Source organism: Haliotis rubra, unplaced genomic scaffold (assembly GCF_003918875.1).
Source record: "Haliotis rubra isolate DU_JTF1 unplaced genomic scaffold, ASM391887v1 Scf413, whole genome shotgun sequence".
Taxonomy (NCBI): domain Eukaryota; kingdom Metazoa; phylum Mollusca; class Gastropoda; order Lepetellida; family Haliotidae; genus Haliotis; species Haliotis rubra.
In genome coordinates, this window is record NW_025767095.1 from 904,731 (window position 1) to 924,432 (window position 19,702).

Genomic DNA, 19,702 nt, shown 5'->3' on the forward strand with positions numbered 1-19,702 from the left:
TTTTTCACGGCTGTTGACAGCCAGATCTGACCTTCAGGTGTGAAATCTACAACACTTTGACAGCCAGATCTGACCTTCAGGGTGAAATCTACACTCTGACAGCCAGATCTGACCTTCAGGGTGAAATCTACAACACACGTTGACAGTCTAATCTGACCTTCAGGGTGTAAACTACAACACTTTTGACAGTCATATCTGACCTTCAGGGAGAAATCTACAACACTTTGACAGCCAGATCTGACCTTCAAGGGTGAAATCTACAACACGTTGACAGTTTGACCTGACCTTCAGGGTGAAACTACAACACGTTGACAGTTTGATCTGACATTCATGGTGAAATCTGTAACATTCAGAGTATTAGCACTGGCCTTTCGGGTGTAAAGTATAATGCTGTCGGGCAGATGTTACTGTCACAGGACCCTGCACATGTTCAACCTTAAAGTGTCGATCGACTACTACACTGTTTAGGGTAGACAGGTCCAGTGACCTGACTGATTGTGTGTCATCTGGCAACCACTGGTGCCACATGTGATCAAGATTCCATTGTGTAATGTAGCCAAAATGCTGATTCAATGTGCACCAACAAACATCTCCATCAACAGACCACTCGACTCTATGGTGAACAGATCACTCTGGACTCTATGGTGAACAGATCACTCGACTCTATGGTGAACAGATCACTCGACTCTATGGTGAACAGATCACTCGACTCTCTATGGTGAACAGATCACTCTGACTTTATGGTGAACAGATCACTGACTCTATGGTGAACCAGATCACTCGACGCTGTAGATTCTGGACTTTAGCCCTGTTATTTTGTCAGTAATTCAGTATCAAGGGTTTATACACTGTGGCTCCTTCACATTAAGCACTGGCCAGTGTTTCTGGCTGCAGCACTATGACCTTACCTGCGGTGACCAGGAAGCTGTTGGCCACCAACTGTAGCTCCTTCACATTAAGACTGGCCCAGTGTTTCTGGCTGCAGCACTATGACCTTACCTGCAGTGACCAGGAAGCTGTTGGCCACCAACTGCTAGCTACTTCATTAAGACTGGCCAGTGTCTCTGGCTGCAGCACTATGACCTTACCTGCAGTGACCAGGAAGCTGTTGGCCCACCAGCTTTAGCTACTTCACATTAAGACTGGCCAGTGTCTCTGGCTGCAGCACTATGACCTTACCTGCAGTGACCAGGAAGCTGTTGGCCACCAGCTGTGGCTACTTCACATTAAGACTGGCCAGTGTTTCTGGCTGCAGCACTATGACCTTACCTGCAGTGACCAGGAAGCTGTTGGCCACCAACTGTAGCTCCTTCACATTAAGACTGGCCAGTGTTTCTGGCTGCAGCACTATGACCTTACCTGCAGTGACCAGGAAGCTGTTGGCCACCAGCTGTAGCTACTTCACATTAAGACTGGCCAGTGTTTCTGGCTGCAGCACTATGACCTTACCTGCAGTGACCAGGAAGCTGCTGGCCACCAGCTGTAGCTACTTCACATTAAGACTGGCCAGTGTCTCTGGCTGCAGCACTATGACCTTACCTGCAGTGACCAGGAGGCTGTTGGCCACCAACTGTAGCTCCCTTCACATTAAGACTGGCCAGTGTCTCTGGCTGCAGCACTATGACCTTACCTGCAGTGACCAGGGAAGCTGTTGGCCACCAGCTGTAGCTACTTCACATTAAGACTGGCCAGTGTCTCTGGCTGCAGCACTATGACCTTACCTGCAGTGACCAGGAAGCTGTTGGCCACCAACTGTAGCTACTTCACATTAAGACTGGCCAGTGTTTCTGGCTGCAGCACTATGACCTTGCCCTGCAGGTGACCAGAGGAAGCTGTTGGCCACCAACTGTAGCTCCTTCACATTAAGACTGGCCAGTGTTTCTGGCTGCAGCACTATGACCTTACCTGCAGTGACCAGGAAGCTGTTGGCACCAACTGTAGCTACTTCACATTAAGACTGGCCAGTGTCTCTGGCTGCAGCACTATGACCTTACCTGCAGTGACAAAGGGAAGCTGTTGGCCACCAACTATAGCTACTTCACATTAAGACTGGCCAGTGTCTCTGGCTGCAGCACTATGACCTTACCTGCAGTGACCAGGAAGCTGTTGGCCACCAGCTGTAGCTACTTCACATTAAGACGGGCCAGAGTCTCTGGAAACGCAGCACTATGACCTTACCTGCAGTGACCAGGAAGCTGTTGGCCACCAACTGTAGCTACTTCACATTAAGACTGGCCAGTGTCTCTGGCTGCAGCACTATGACCTTACCTGCGGTGACCAGGAAGCTGTTGGCCACCAACTGTAGCTCCTTCACATTAAGACTGGCCAGTGTTTTCTGGCTGCAGCACTATGCTGACCTTACCTGCAGTGACCAGGAGGCTGTTGGCCACCAACTGTAGCTACTTCACATTAAGACTTGCCAGTGTCTCTGGCTGCAGCACTATGACCTTACCTGCAGTGACCAGGGGAAGCTGTTGGCCACCAGCTGTAGCTACTTCACATTAAGACTGGCCGAGTGTCTCTGGCTGCAGCACTATGACCTTACCTGCAGTGACCAGGAAGCTGTTGGCCACCAACTGTAGCTTCGCTTCACATTAAGACTGGCCAGTGTCTCTGGCTGCAGCACTATGACCTTACCTGCGGTGACCAGGAAGCTGTTGGCCACCAACTGTAGCTCCTTCACATTATTAAGACTGGCCAGTGTTTCTGGCTGCAGCACTATGACCTTACCTGCAGTGACCAGGAAGCTGTTGGCCACCAACTGTAGCTACTTCACATTAAGACTGGCCAGTGTTTCTGGCTGCAGCACTATGACCTTACCTGCAGTGACCAGGAAGCTGTTGGCCACCAACTGTAGCTACTTCTTCACATTAAGACTGGCCAGTGTTTCTGGCTGCAGCACTATGACCTTACCTGGGTGACCAGGAAGCTGTTGGCCACCAACTGTAGCTCCCTTCACATTAAGACTGGCCAGTGTTTCTGGCTGCAGCACTATGACCTTACCTGCGGTGACCAGGAAGCTGGGCCACCAACTGTAGCTCCCTTCACATTAAGACTGGCCAGTGTTTCTGGCTGCAGCACTATGACCTTACCTGCAGTGACCAGGAAGCTGTTGGCCACCAACTGTAAGCTACTTCACATTAAGACTGGCCAGTGTCTCTGGCTGCAGCACTATGACCTTACCTGCAGTGACCAGGAGAAGATGTTGGCCACCAACTGTAGCTCCTTCACATTAAGACTGGCCAGTGTTTTTCTGGCTGCAGCACCTATGACCTTACCTGCAGTGACCAGGAAGCTGTTGGCCACCAACTGTAGCTCCTTCACATTAAGACTGGCCAGTGTCTCTGGCTGCAGCACTATGACCTTACCTGCAGTGACCAGGAAGCTGTTGGCCACCAGCTGTAGCTACTTCACATTAAGACTGGCCAGTGTTTCTGGCTGCAGCACTATGACCTTACCTGCAGTGACCAGGAAGCTGTTGGCCACCAACTGTAGCTCCTTCACATTAAGACTGGCCAGTGTCTCTGGCTGCAGCACTATGACCTTACCTGCAGTGACCAGGAAGCTGTTGGCCACCAGCTGTAGCTACTTCACATTAAGACTGGCCAGTGTCTCTGGCTGCAGCACTATGACCTTACCTGCAGTGACCAGGAAGCTGTTGGCCACCAACTGTAGCTCCTTCACATTAAGACTGGCCAGTGTCTCTGGCTGCAGCACTATGACCTTTACCTGCAGTGACCAGGAAGCTGTTGGCCACCAGCTGTAGCTACTTCACATTAAGACTGGCCAGTGTTTCTGGCTGCAGCACTATGACCTTACCTGCAGTGACCAGGAAGCTGTTGGCCACCAACTGTAGCTCCTTCACATTAAGACTGGCCAGTGTCTCTGGCTGCAGCACTATGACCTTACCTGCAGTGACCAGGAAGCTGTTGGCCACCAGCTGTAGCTACTTCACATTAAGACTGGCCAGTGTTTCTGGCTGCAGCACTATGACCTTACCTGCAGTGACCAGGAAGCTGTTGGCCACCAACTGTAGCTACTTCACATTAAGACTGGCCAGTGTTTCTGGCTGCAGCACTATGACCTTACCTGCAGTGACCAGGAAGGTGTTGGCCACCAACTGTAGCTACTTCACATTAAGACTGGCCAGTGTCTCTGGCTGCAGCACTATGACCTTACCTGCAGTGACCAGGAAGCTGCTTGGCCACCAACTGTAGCTCCTTCACATTAAGACTGGCCAGTGTCTCTGGCTGCAGCACTATACCCTTACCTGCAGTGACCAGGAAGCTGTTGGCCACCAACTGTAGCTACTTTCACATTAAGACTGGCCAGTGTCTCTGGCTGCAGCACTATGACCTTACCTGCAGTGACCAGGAAGCTGTTGGCCACCAGCTGTAGCTCCTTCACATTAAGACTGGCCAGTGTTTCTGGCTGCAGCACTATGACCTTACCTACCTGCAGTGACCAGGAAGCTGTTGGCCACCAGCTGTAGCTCCTTTCACATTAAGACTGGCCAGTGTTTCTGGCTGCAGCACTATGACCTTACCTGCAGTGACCAGGAAGCTGTTGGCCACCAACTGTAGCTACTTCACATTAAGACTGGCCAGTGTTTCTGGCTGCAGCACTATGACCTTACCTGCAGTGACCAGGAAGCTGTTGGCCACCAACTGTAGCTCCTTCCACATTAAGACTGGCCAGTGTTTCTCTGGCTGCAGCACTATGACCTTTTACCTGCAGTGACCAGGAAGCTGTTGGCCACCAACCAGCTACTTCACATTAAGACTGGCCAGTGTTTCTGGCTGCAGCACTATGACCTTTACCTGCAGTGACCAGGAAGCTGTTGGCCACCAACTGTAGCTCCTTCACATTAAGACTGGCCAGTGTCTCTGGCTGCAGCACTATGACCTTACCTGCAGGTGACCAGGAAGCTGTTGGCCACCAGCTGTAGCTTCTACATTCACATTAAGACTCTACAGTGTCTCTGGCTGCAGCACTATGACCTTTACTCTGCAGGTGACCAGGAAGCTGTTGGCCACCAACTGTAGCTCCTTCACATTAAGACTGGCCAGTGTCTCTGGCTGCAGCACTATGACCTTACCTGCAGTGACCAGGAAGCTGTTGGCCACCAGCTGTAGCTACTTCACATTAAGACTGGCCAGTGTTTCTGGCTGCAGCACTATGACCTTACCTGCAGTGACCAGGAAGCTGCTGGCCACCAACTGTAGCTCCTTCACATTAAGACTGGCCAGTGTCTCTGGCTGCAGCACTATGACCTTACCTGCAGTGACCAGGAAGCTGTTGGCCACCAACTGTAGCCTCCTTCACATTAAGACTGGCCAGTGTCTCTGGCTGCAGCACTATGACCTTACCTGCAGTGACCAGGAAGCTGTTGGCCACCAGCTGTAGCTACTTCACATTAAGACTGGCCAGTGTTTCTTGGCTGCAGCACTATGACCTTACCTGCAGTGACCAGGAAGCTGTTGGCCACCAACTGTAGCTCCTTCACATTAAGACTGGCCAGTGTCTCTGGCTGCAGCACTATGACCTTACCTGCAGTGACCAGGAAGCTGTTGGCCACCAACTGTAGCTACTTCACATTAAGACTGGCCAGTGTCTCTGGCTGCAGCACTATGACCTTTACCTGCAGTGACCAGGAAGCTGTTGGCCACCAACTGTAGCTCCTTCACATTAAGACTGGCCAGTGTCTCTGGCTGCAGCACTATGACCTTACCTGCAGTGACCAGGAAGCTGTTGGCCACCAGCTGTAGCTACTTCACATTAAGACTGGCCAGTGTTTCTGGCTGCAGCACTATGACCTTACCTGCAGTGACCAGGAAGCTGTTGGCCACCAACTGTAGCTCCTTCACATTAAGACTGGCCAGTGTCTCTGGCTGCAGCACTATGACCTTTACCTGCAGTGACCAGGAAGCTGTTGGCCACCAGCTGTAGCTACTTCACATTAAGACTGGCCAGTGTGTTTGGCTGCAGCACTATGGACCTTACCTGCAGTGACCAGGAAGCTGTTGGCCACCAGCTGTAGCTCCTTCCCCACATTAAGACTGGCCAGTGTTTCTGGCTGCAGCACTATACCCTTACCTGCAGTGACCAGGAAGCTGTTGGCCACCAACTGTAGCTACTTCACATTAAGACTGGCCAGTGTCTCTGGCTGCAGCACTATGATCTTACCTGCAGTGACCAGGAAGCTGTTGGCCACCAGCTGTAGCTCCTTCCACATTAAGACTGGCCAGTGTTTCTGGCTGCAGCACTATGACCTTACCTGCAGTGACCAGGAAGCTGTTGGCCACCAGCTGTAGCTCCTTCACATTAAGACTGGCCAGTGTTTCTGGCTGCAGCACTATGACCTTACCTGCAGTGACCAGGAAGCTGTTGGCCACCAACTGTAGCTACTTCACATTAAGACTGGCCAGTGTTTCTGGCTGCAGCACTATGACCTTACCTGCAGTGACCAGGAAGCTGTTGGCCACCAACTGTAGCTCCTTCACATTAAGACTGGCCAGTGTTTCTGGCTGCAGCACTATGACCTTACCTGCAGTGACCAGGAAGCTGTTGGCCACCAACTGTAGCTACTTCACATTAAGACTGGCCAGTGTTTCTGGCTGCAGCACTATGACCTTACCTGCAGTGACCAGGAAGCTGTTGGCCACCAACTGTAGCTCCTTCACATTAAGACTGGCCAGTGTCTCTGGCTGCAGCACTATGACCTTACCTGCAGTGACCAGGAAGCTGTGTGGCCACCAGCTGTAGCTACTTCACATTAAGACTTGCCAGTGTCTCTGGCTGCAGCACTATGACCTTACCTGCAGTGACCAGGAAGCTGTTGGCCACCAACTGTAGCTCCTTCACATTAAGACTGGCCAGTGTCTCTGGCTGCAGCACTATGACCTTACCTGCAGTGACCAGGAAGCTGTTGGCCACCAGCTGTAGCTACTTCACATTAAGACTGGCCAGTGTTTCTGGCTGCAGCACTATGACCTTACCTGCAGTGACCAGGAAGCTGTTGGCCACCAACTGTAGCTCCTTCACATTAAGACTGGCCAGTGTCTCTGGCTGCAGCACTATGACCTTACCTGCAGTGACCAGGAAGCTGTTGGCCACCAACTGTAGCTCCTTCACATTAAGACTGGCCAGTGTCTCTGGCTGCAGCACTATGACCTTACCTGCAGTGACCAGGAAGCTGTTGGCCACCAGCTGTAGCTACTTCACATTAAGACTGGCCAGTGTTTCTGGCTGCAGCACTATGACCTTACCTGCAGTGACCAGGAAGCTGTTGGCCACCAACTGTAGCTCCTTCACATTAAGACTGGCCAGTGTCTCTGGCTGCAGCACTATGACCTTACCTGCAGTGACCAGGAAGCTGTTGGCCACCAACTGTAGCTACTTCACATTAAGACTGGCCAGTGTCTCTGGCTGGCAGCACTATGACCTTACCTGCAGTGACCAGGAAGCTGTTGGCCACCAACTGTAGCTCCTTCACATTAAGACTGGCCAGTGTCTCTGGCTGCAGCACTATGACCTTACCTGCAGTGACCAGGAAGCTGTTGGCCACCAGCTGTAGCTACTTCACATTAAGACTGGCCAGTGTTTCTGGCTGCAGCACTATGACCTTACCTGCAGTGACCAGGAAGCTGTTGGCCACCAACTGTAGCTCCTTCACATTAAGACTGGCCAGTGTCTCTGGCTGCAGCACTATGACCTTACCTGCAGTGACCAGGAAGCTGTTGGCCACCAGCTGTAGCTACTTCACATTAAGACTGGCCAGTGTTTCTGGCTGCAGCACTATGACCTTACCTGCAGTGACCAGGAAGCTGTTGGCCACCAACTGTAGCTACTTCACATTAAGACTGGCCAGTGTTTCTGGCTGCAGCACTATGACCTTACCTGCAGTGACCAGGAAGGTGTTGGCCCCCAACTGTAGCTACTTCACATTAAGACTGGCCAGTGTCTCTGGCTGCAGCACTATGACCTTACCTGCAGTGACCAGGAAGCTGTTGGCCACCAACTGTAGCTCCTTCACATTAAGACTGGCCAGTGTCTCTGGCTGCAGCACTATACCCTTACCTGCAGTGACCAGGGAAGCTGTTGGCCACCAACTGTAGCTACTTCACATTAAGACTGGCCAGTGTCTCTGGCTGCAGCACTATGACCTTACCTGCAGTGACCAGGAAGCTGTTGGCCACCAGCTGTAGCTCCTTCCATTAAGACTGGCCAGTGTTTCTGGCTGCAGCACTATGACCTTACCTGCAGTGACCAGGAAGCTGTTGGCCACCAGCTGTAGCTCCTTCACATTAAGACTGGCCAGTGTTTCTGGCTGCAGCACTAAGACCTTACCTGCAGTGACCAGGAAGCTGTTGGCCACCAACTGTAGCTACTTCACATTAAGACTGGCCAGTGTTTCTGGCTGCAGCACTATGACCTTACCTGCAGTGACCAGGAAGCTGTTGGCCACCAACTGTAGCTCCTTCACATTAAGACTGGCCAGTGTTTCTGGCTGCAGCACTATGACCTTACCTGCAGTGACCAGGAAGCTGTTGGCCACCAGCTGTAGCTACTTCACATTAAGACTGGCCAGTGTCTCTGGCTGCAGCACTATGACCTTACCTGCAGTGACCAGGAAGCTGTTGGCCACCAGCTGTAGCTCCTTCACATTAAGACTGGCCAGTGTCTCTGGCTGCAGCACTATGACCTTACCTGCAGTGACCAGGAAGGTGTTGGCCACCAGCTGTAGCGCGCGGTAGCTGGCCTTGAGGAAGATCAGTTGAAGCACTACAGTCGCCAGGACGAGGGTGACTCCAACGACACTCAGTATCCGGCCCACCGTCAACCAGGCTGAGAACAGAGACACAGACACTTGGAACATGCCACATACATTAATCCACATGGAATAGTATGTCGTCGATACACCTTGATACAACGTGCTCCCAGTAGACATCCCGATACTGCATACCGTTCTGTTAGATATCCCCAAACCCAAGTACCCCATATCAGAACCGATACCGACAAACCAGTAACACCCACCCCTTAATAAATACTCGAACAACCCAACCCCACACCCAAAACCTCGCTACCAGATCCCTCTTAACACCAGATAAAGCTTTTACCACCACATACCCTCATGCCATACGTGCACATCGTACCCAAAATACCAAATACCTGTACATCGTACCCAAATACCAGATACTTGAACATCGTACCCAAATGCGAGTGAGTGGAGTGAGCGAGTAAGTGAGTGAGTGAGTGAGTGAGTGAGTGAGTGAGTGAGTGAGGAGTGAGTGAGGAGTGAGGTGAGGAGTGGTGAGTGGGAGTGAGTGAGTGAGTGAGGAGGAGTGAGTGGTGAGTGAGTGAGTGAGTGAGTGGAGTGAGTGAGTGAATGAGTGAGCGAGCGAGCGAGCGAGCGGGGGTGGCTGGGTGGGTGGTGAGTGAGTGTGTGAGGAGTGAGTGGGTGAGTGGGTGGGTGGGTGGGTGGGTGAGTTTTGGGTGGGTGGACGGGGTGGGTGGGTGGTTGAGTGAGTGGGTGAGTGAGTGAGTTGGAGATTAATGAAAGGCCGTATCAGACCGTATTGTTTACAACAGTGTTTATGTGAGTGTCGTGGGTGGAAGTGTGAAGCTGCCATAAAATACCACGCATCTCTCAAATGTCCAGTCCAGTATCTCACGAAGCCATGATTGAATAACGTTAACACCAAATGTTAATATCCAGCTTGGAAACAACACTGATTCCCTTGCTGCTGCAGCTGTTTAGATTGCTCCTTCAGGGAGGAGATATTTTGTGTACTTACTGAAGACGAAATGCAGAAGTGAATTAATGACACTGAATGGAACAAGGCTGGATGTTCCGCGCGTTTTCCTTATTTGGAATGTGAAAGGTATTACATTGGTGTAGTTCCCTACAGTTAATGATTGTTCCTTTGTTTACATCCGGGGGACTGGGTAGTTAAATTGTTCTTTGCCACATGTACACAACGATGAAGGCAGTTGCTCTCTTTATCAAACGCGTTTTTCATACAGTTTCTATGCGTTGTTAATAACGTCATTGTGTTACGTAATTATGCTCCTCGGAGGTTTCAAACGACGACCATGTTAAAAGGCAACATGGCACGTTGTGTGCGTCTGTTGAAAAAGCCAATGAACAGCCATCCCTCGCCACACGCGCCACACAAGCGTAGCATTGCCAGAAAACAGCACAGGAGGTATGTGGAGGTATGTGGAGGTATGTGGAGGAATGTGGGGGTATCTGGAGGTATCTGGGGGCATCTGGGTATCTAGGGGTATCTGGAGGTATCTGGGGGTATCTGGGGGTGTCTGGGGGTATCTGGGGTATCTGGGGGTATCTGGTGGTATGTGGAGGTATGTGGAGGTATCTGGGGTATCTGGAGGTATGTGGAGGTATGTGGGGGTATGTGGAGGAATGTGGGGGGTATCTGGAGGCATCTGGGGGCATCTGGGTATCTAGGGGTATCTGGAGGTATCTGGGGGTATCTGGGGCATCTGGGGGTATCTGGGGTATCTGGGGGTATCTGGTGGTATGTGGAGGTATGTGGAGGCATCTGGGGTATCTGGAGGTATGTGGAGGTATGTGGGGGTATGTGGAGGTATCTGGGGGTATCTGGGGTATCTGGAGGTATCTGGGGCATCTGGGTATCTAGGGGTATCTGGAGGTATCTGGGAGTATCTGGGGGTGTCTCGGGGTATATGGGGTATCTGGGGGTATCTGGTGGTATGTGGAGGTATGTGGAGGTATCTGGGGTATCTGGAGGTATATGGGGTATCTGGGGGTATGTGGAGGTATCTGGGGGTATCTGGAGGTATCTGGAGGTATGTGGGGGTATGTGGGGGTATCTGGAGGTATCTGGGAGTATCTGGGGATATCTGGGGGTATCTGGAGGTATGTGGAGGCATCTGGAGGTATGTGGAGGCATCTGAAGGTATGTGGAGCCATCTGGGGGTATCTGGGGGTATTTGGGGGTATCTGGAGGTATCTGGAGGTATCTGGAGGTATCTGGAGGTATCTGGAGGTATCTGGAGATATCGCGAGGCATCTAGGGGTATTTGGCGGTATCTGGAGGAAGCACCTGGAGGCATCTGGAGGTATCTGGAGGTAGCGTCTTTAGGTAGCATATGGAGGTATCTAGATTTATCTGGAGGCTTATGGAGGTATCCGGAGGCATCTAGGGGTATTTTGAGGTATCTGGAGGTAGCATCTTTAGGTATCTGGAGGTAGGATCTGGAGGTATCTAGATCTATCTGGAGGCTTATGGAGGTATCTGGAGGTATATAGAGGCATCTGGAGGTATTTGGAGGTATCTAGAGGCATCTGGAGGTACCTGGAGGTATCTGGAGGTAGCATCTGGAGGTATGTGGAGGTAGCATCTGGAGGTATCTAGAGGTATTTGGAGGTATCTGGAGGTAGCATCTGGCGGCATCTAGAGGAATCTGGAGGCATATGGGGCATCTGGAGTTATGTGGAGGTAGCATCTGGAGGCATCTGGATGTATCTGGATGTAGCATCTTTAGATATCTGGAGGTATCTAGATCTATCTAGAGGCATCTGTAGGAAGCATCTGTAGGTATCTTGAGGTATCTATAGGCATCTGGAGGTATCTGGAGGTATCTAGAGGTATCTGGAGGTAGCATCTGGAGGAATCTGGAGGTATCTGGAGATATCTGGAGGTATGTGGAGATAGCATCTGGAGGTATTTGGAGGTAGCATCTGGAGGTATCTAGAGGTATTTGGAGGTATCTGGAGGTATCTGTAGGTAGCATCTGGAGGCGTTTAGAGCTATCTGGAGGCATCTGGGGGCATCTGGAGGTATCTGGAGGTTGTGTTTGTTTAGGTTTGAATCTTGAAGTCTTTCTCCTGAACTACGTAACACTAATGCACAACGGTCTGTGAGGCCTCGGCAATATCTCGAAACGCAAGTGAAAGGTGTTGGAGTCCAGCCATTGGCTGTCCAGTGCAGTCCATGCGTGTCTTCCTGTCGAGTATGCCCTCCGTGACGGGAGGCCAGTGAAAAGTGTTGGAGTCCAGCCGTTGGCTGTCCAGTGCAGTCCAAACGTGTCTTCCTGTCGAGTATGCCCTCCGTGACGGGAGGCCAGTGAAAGCTGTTGGAGTCCTGCCATTGGCTGTCCAGTGCAGTCCAAGCGTGACTTCCTGTCGAGTATGCCCTCCGTGACGGGAGGCCAGTGAAAAGTGTTGGAGCCCAGCCGTTGGCTGTCCAGTGCAGTCCAAACGTGTCTTCCTGTCGAGTATGCCCTCCGTGACGGGAGGCCAGTGAAAAGTGTTGGAGCCCAGCCGTTGGCTGTCCAGTGCAGTCCAAACGTGTCTTCCTGTCGAGTATGCCCTCCGTGACGGGACGTGAGCCTCACCACTGTGGCAGTCACGATGACCTCATGCTGCAGCCACGAGAACTCTGTCTTCCTGCTCTGGGATGGAAGCGTGTGTGCTGGGTTTGTGATTTGCGTGGTGTCTGATGTGTGTGTGTTAAAGTGGGGGCTGTGTCAGAAGAGAGTTTGTGTGGATTGTGAGTGAGTGTATCTGTGTGAGAAAGACTGTAAGGTCTGTAAGTATTTGTGGGTGTACATATGTGTGAGGTGTGTGTGTGTGTACATATGTGTAAGTGTGTGTGACATTGAATCTTAGTTCGACATACATAGTACTAGGTAGGTGTAGGTGGGTGTATTAGGTGTGTCTTGGCGTTGGTGGGTGTGGTAGGCATGTGTAGCTGGGTGTGCTAGGTATATGTAGGTGGGTGTTCTAGGCATGTGTAGCTGGGTGTGCTAGGTATATGTAGCTGGGTGTGGTAGGCATGTGTAGCTGGGTGTGCTAGGTATATGTAGATAACTGTATTACGGTGGGTGTATTAGGTGTAGCTGGGTGTATTTAGGCATGTGTAGCTGGGTGTGCTAGGTATGTGTAGGTGGGTGTTCTAGGCATGTGTGTAGCTGGGTGTGCTAGGTATATGTAGATAAGTGCATTACGTGTGCAGGTGGGTGTATTAGGTATGTGTTGGGATATCTCGTTACTCACCTGCGTTGTCGTTAGGTATGGCTGACGGAGGCGTCATGCCTTCAGGTACAGAGATCACTCGAACATCCTCCGGGAAACAAAGATTGTCACTGCATCTCACCGGACCGAATAGTGAGAACGTGGCCACAACGTTCTTCGTGGAAGTATCCTTCAACACCCACCAGTTGGGGAACAGCACACCCACACACTGAAATATGGAGGCGAGCGCAGTCAACATCAGCGCCACGACATGGAGACGGTCCCTTTGGTAGCATCTCTAACTCACATTCACTTTTACATAGAAATGGCGTATCTAATTTTCGTGCAACAATGAATTCAGTTTCATGGCGGTATTTGAGTGGTATTTAATTAATTTCCTGGTCGGTCGAAGAAAGTTATCTGTACCACCCAGGGTTTCCTGTGTGAGTCAGGAACTTCCCACTGTAGTGACTGCCGCTCTCTGTACATACACAGTGTGGTGTAGTGACTGCCTCTCTTGTACATACACAGTGTGGTGTAGTGACTGCCGCTCTCTTGTACATACACAGTGTGGTGTAGTGACTGCCGCTCTCTTGTACATACACAGTGTGGTGTAGTGACTGCCTCTCTCTTGTACATACGCAGTGTGGTGTAGTGACTGCCGCTCTCTTGTACATGCACAGTGTGGTGTAGTGACTGCCGCTCTCTCTTGGTACATACACAGTGTGGTGTAGTGACTGCCGCTCTCTTGTACATACACAGTGTGGTGTAGTGACTGCCTCTCTTTGTACATACACAGTGTGGTGTAGTTGACTGCCGCTCTCTTGTACATACATGAGTGTGGTGTAGTGACTGCCTCTCTCTTGTACATACACAGTGTGGTGTAGTGACTGCCTCTCTCTTGTACATACACAGTGTGGTGTAGTGACTGCCGCTCTCTTGGGGTACATACACAGTGTGGTGTAGTGACTGCCGCTCTCTTATTACATACACAGTGTGGTGTAGTGACTGCCGCTCTCTTGTACATACACAGTGTGGTGTAGTGACTGCCTCTCTCTTGTACATACATAGTGTGGTGTAGTGACTGCCGCCTCTTGTACATACACAGTGTGGTGTAGTCGACTGCCGCTCTCTTGTACATACACACAGTGTGGTGTAGTGACTGCCTCTCTCTTGTACATACACAGTGTGGTGTAGTGACTGCCGCTCTCTTGTACATACATAGTGTGGTGTAGTGACTGCCGCTCTCTTGTACATACATGAGTGTGGTGTAGTGACTGCCGCTCTCTTGTACATACATAGTGTGTTGTAGTTGACTGCCGCTCTCTTGTACATACACAGTGTGGTGTAGTGACTGCCTCTCTCTTGTACATACACAGTGTGGTGTAGTGACTGCCGCTCTCTTGTACATACGCAGTGTGGTGTAGTGACTGCCTCTCTCTTGTACATACACAGTGCACTGTAGTTGACTGCCTCTCTCTTGTACATGCATGCACTGGTGTGGTGTAGTTGACTGCCGCTCTCTTGTACATACACAGTGCACTGTAGTTACTGCCTCTCTCTTGTACATACGCAGTGTGGTGTAGTGACTGCCGCTCTCTTGTACATACACAGTGGTGTGGTGTAGTGACTGCCTCTCTCTTGTACATACACAGTGTGGTGTAGTGACTGCCGCTCTCTTGTACATACGCAGTGTGGTGTAGTGACTGCCTCTCTCTTGTACATACACAGTGTGGTGTAGTGACTGCCTCTCTCTTGTACATACACAGTGTGGTGTAGTGACTGCCGCTCTCTTGTACATACACAGTGCACTGTAGTTGACTGCCGCTCTCTTGTACATACACAGTGTGGTGTAGTTGACTGCCTCTCTCTTGTACATACACAGTGCACTGTAGTTGACTGCCGCTCTCTTGTACATACACAGTGTGGTGTAGTGACTGCCGCTCTCTCTTGTACATACACACAGTGCACTGTCGCCTCTTGTAGTGACTGCCTCTCTCTTGTACATACACAGTGTGGTGTAGTGACTGCCTCTCTCTTGTACATACACAGTGTGGTGTAGTGACTGCCGCTCTCTTGTACATACACAGTGCACTGTAGTTGACTGCCGCTCTCTTGTACATACACAGTGTGGTGTAGTTGACTGCCTCTCTCTTGTACATACACAGTGCACTGTAGTGACTGCCGCTCTCTTGTACATACACAGTGTGGTGTAGTTGACTGCCGCTCTCTTGTACATACACAGTGCACTGTAGTTGACTGCCTCTCTCTTGTACATACACAGTGCACTGTAGTTGACTGCCGCTCTCTTGTACATACACAGTGTGCACTGTAGTGACTGCCTCTCTCTTGTACATACACAGTGCACTGTAGTTGACTGCCGCTCTCTTGTACATACACAGTGCACTGTAGTTGACTGCCGCTCTCTTGTACATACACAGTGTGGTGTAGTGACTGCCTCTCTCTTGTACATACACAGTGCACTGTAGTTGACTGCCTCTCTCTCTTGTACATACACAGTGGTGTGGTAACATACTCTTGGCCAGCATACACAGTGTGTAGTGACTGCCTCTCTCTTGTACATACACAGTGCACTGTAGTCTGACTGCCTCTCTTGTACACATACACAGTGCACTGTAGTTGACTGCTCGCTCTCTTGTACATACACAGTGCACTGTAGTGACTGCCGCTCTCTTGTACATACACAGTGCACTGTAGTTGACTGCCTCTCTCTTGTACATACACAGTGTGCACTGTAGTGACTGCCTCTCTCTTGTACATACACAGTGCACTGTGGTTGACTGCCTCTCTCTTGTACATACACAGTGCACTGTAGTTGACTGCCTCTCTCTTGTACATACACAGTGCACTGTGGTTGACTGCCGCTCTCTTGTACATACACAGTGCACTGTAGTTGACTGCCTCTCTCTTGTACATACACAGTGCACTGTTGTAGACTCTCGCTCTCTTGTACATACACAGTGCACTGTAGTTGACTGCCTCTCTCTTGTACATACACAGTGCACTGTAGTTGACTGCCGCTCTCTTGTACATACACAGTGCAGTGTAGTTGACTGCCTCTCTCTTGTACATACACAGTGCACTGTTGTAGACTCTCGCTCTCTTGTACATACACAGTGCACTGTAGTTGACTGCCTCTCTCTTGTACATACACAGTGCACTGTAGTTGACTGCCGCTCTCTTGTACATACACAGTGCACTGTAGTTGACTGCCTCTCTCTTGTACATACACAGTGCACTGTAGTTGACTGCCTCTCTCTTGTACATACACAGTGCACTGTAGTTGACTGCCTCTCTCTTGTACATACACAGTGCACTGTTGTAGACTCTCGCTCTCTTGTACATACACAGTGCACTGTAGTTGACTGCCTCTCTCTTGTACATACACAGTGCACTGTAGTTGACTGCCGCTCTCTTGTACATACACAGTGCACTGTAGTTGACTGCCTCTCTCTTGTACATACACAGTGCACTGTAGTTGACTGCCTCTCTCTTGTACATACACAGTGCACTGTAGTTGACTGCCTCTCTCTTGTACATACACAGTGCACTGTTGTAGACTCTCGTTCTCTTGTACATACACAGTGCACTGTAGTTGACTGTCGCTCTCTTGTACATACACTGTGCACTGTAGTTGACTGTCGCTCTCTTGTACATACACATTGCACTGTATTGACTGTCGCTCTCTTGTACATACACAGTGCACTGTTGTTGACTGTCGCTCTCTTGTACATACACAGTGCACTGTTGTTGACTGTCGCTCTCTTGTACATACACAGTGCACTGTAGTTGACTGTCGCTCTCTTGTACATACACATTGCACTGTATTGACTGTCGCTCTCTTGTACATACACAGTGCACTGTTGTTGACTGTCGCTCTCTTGTACATACACAGTGCACTGTAGTTGACTGCCTCTCTTGTACATACACAGTGCACTGTAGTTGACTGCCTCTCTTTGTACATACACAGTGCACTGTATTGACTGTCGCTCTCTTGTACATACACTGTGCACTGTAGTTGACTGCCTCTCTCTTGTACATACACAGTGCACTGTATTGACTTTGCCTCTCTCTTGTACATACACAGTGCACTGTAGTTGACTGTCGCTCTCTTGTACATACACAGTGCACTGTAGTTGACTGCCTCTCTTGTACATACACAGTGCACTGTAGTTGACTGTCGCTCTCTTGTACATACACAGTGCACTGTAGTTGACTGTCGCTCTCTTATACATACACAGTGCACTGTTGTAGACTCTCGCTCTCTTGTACATACACAGTGCACTGTAGTTGACTGTCGCTCTTTTGTACATACACAGTGCACTGTTGTAGACTCTCGCTCTCTTGTACATACACAGTGCACTGTAGTTGACTGCCTCTCTCTTGTACATACACAGTGCACTGTAGTTGACTGCCTCTCTCTTGTACATACACAGTGCACTGTAGTTGACTGCCGCTCTCTTGTACATACACATTGCACTGTAGTTGACTTTCGCTCTCTTGTACATACACAGTGCACTGTAGTTGACTGCCTCTCTCTTGTACATACACAGTGCACTGTTGTAGACTGTCTCTCTCTTGTACATACACAGTGCACTGTAGTTGACTGCCTCTCTCTTGTACATACACATAGCACTGTAGTTGACTGCCTCTTTCTTGTACATACACAGTGCACTGTAGTTGACTGCCTCTCTCTTGTACATACACAGTGCACTGTTGTAGACTGTCTCTCTCTTGTACATACACAGTGCACTGTAGTTGACTGTCGCTCTCTTGTACATACACAGTGCACTGTAGTTGACTGTCGCTCTCTTGTACATACACTGTGCACTGTAGTTGACTGTCGCTCTCTTGTACATACACTGTGCACTGTATTGACTGCCTCTCTCTTGTACATACACAGTGCACTGTATTGACTGTCTCTCTCTTGTACATTAACTGTGCACTGTATTGACTGCCTCTCTCTTGTACATACACAGTGCACTGTAGTTGACTGTCGCTCTCTTGTACATACACAGTGCACTGTAGTTGACTGCCTCTCTCTTGTACATACACAGTGCACTGTAGTTGACTGTCGCTCTCTTGTACATACACAGTGCACTGTAGTTGACTGTCGCTCTCTTGTACATACACTGTGCACTGTATTGACTGTCGCTCTCTTGTACATACACAGTGCACTGTAGTTGGCTGTCGCTCTCTTGTACATACACAGTGCACTGTAGTTGACTGCCTCTCTCTTGTACATACACAGTGCACTGTAGTTGACTGTCGCTCTCTTGTACATACACTGTGCACTGTAGTTGACTGCCTCTCTCTTGTACATACACAGTGCACTGAAGTTGACTGCCTCTCTCTTGTACATACACAGTGCACTGTATTGACTTTCGCTCTCTTGTACATACACAGTGCACTGTAGTTGACTGCCTCTCTCTTGTACATACACAGTGCACTGTAGTTGACTGCCTCTCTCTTGTACATACACAGTGCACTGTAGTTGACTGTCGCTCTCTTGTACATACACAGTGCACTGTAGTTGACTGTCGCTCTCTTGTACATACACAGTGCACTGTTGTAGACTGTCGCTCTCTTGTACATACACAGTGCACTGTTGTAGACTCTCGCTCTCTTGTACATACACTGTGCACTGTATTGACTGTCGCTCTCTTGTACATACACAGTGCACTGTAGTTGACTGTCGCTCTCTTGTACATACACTGTGCACTGTAGTTGACTGTCGCTCTCTTGTACATACACAGTGCACTGTAGTTGACTGCCTCTCTCTTGTACATACACAGTGCACTGTTGTAGACTGTCGCTCTCTTGTACATACACAGTGCACTGTATTGACTGCCACTCTCTTGTACATACACAGTGCACTTGGTAGAGTGAAGAATGTTAGTATTTGGATCAAGAATGTGTTTAAATGTTGGTAGGGTGAAGTGTGCGAGCAATGTTTGCAGGAACATTAAAGAGCACTAGCATGTAAAGCAATATTGATATGGTCAATGAAGAACATTAACCTATGGAGCAATTGTGATATTGTGACTGAAGAACACTAGCATGTAGAGTAATGTTGATGGGATATTGAAGAGCACTAGCACATAAAACAATGATGATAAATGCACCGAAGAGCACTAGCATGAAGAGATGAGGACATTAAAGAGCACTAGCATGAAGAGATGAGGACATTAAAGAGCACTAGCATGAAGAGATTAGGACATTAAAGAGCAATAGCATGAAGAGATGGGGAGATTAAAGAGCACTAGCATGAAGAGATGAGGACATTAAAGAGCACTAGCATGAAGAGATAGGGACATTGAAGAGCACTAGCATGGTGAGACGGGGACATTAAAGACACTAGCATCGTGAGATGGGGACATTAAAGAGCACTAACATGAAGAGATGGGGACATTGAAGAGCACTAGTATGAAGAGATGAGGACATTGAAGAGCACTAGCATGTTGAGATGGGGACATTAAAGAGCACTGGCATGAAGCGATGTGGACATCGAAGAGCAATAGCATGGTGAGATGGGGACATTGAAGAGCACTAGCATGAAGAGATGAGGACATTGAAGAGCGCTAGTATGAAGAGATGGGGACATTAAAGAGCACCATGAAGAGATGAGGACATTGAAGAGCACTAGCATGAAGAGATGAGGACATTGAAGAGCACTAG

General features: G+C 49.7%; 1 protein-coding gene across 1 annotated transcript; it reads right to left on the reverse strand.

Moving 5' to 3' along the window:
• Nucleotides 1–10,467: 10,467 nt before the first annotated feature.
• Nucleotides 10,468–11,441, reverse strand: LOC124288164 (extensin-like). Its single transcript, XM_046724743.1, has 2 exons — nucleotides 11,343–11,441; nucleotides 10,468–11,229 (listed from the first exon to the last, which is right to left on the reverse strand). Exons 1-2 carry the CDS (start codon nucleotides 11,439–11,441, stop codon nucleotides 10,468–10,470), a joined length of 861 nt encoding a protein of 286 aa, XP_046580699.1.
• Between the last annotated feature and the right edge of the window lie 8,261 nt (nucleotides 11,442–19,702).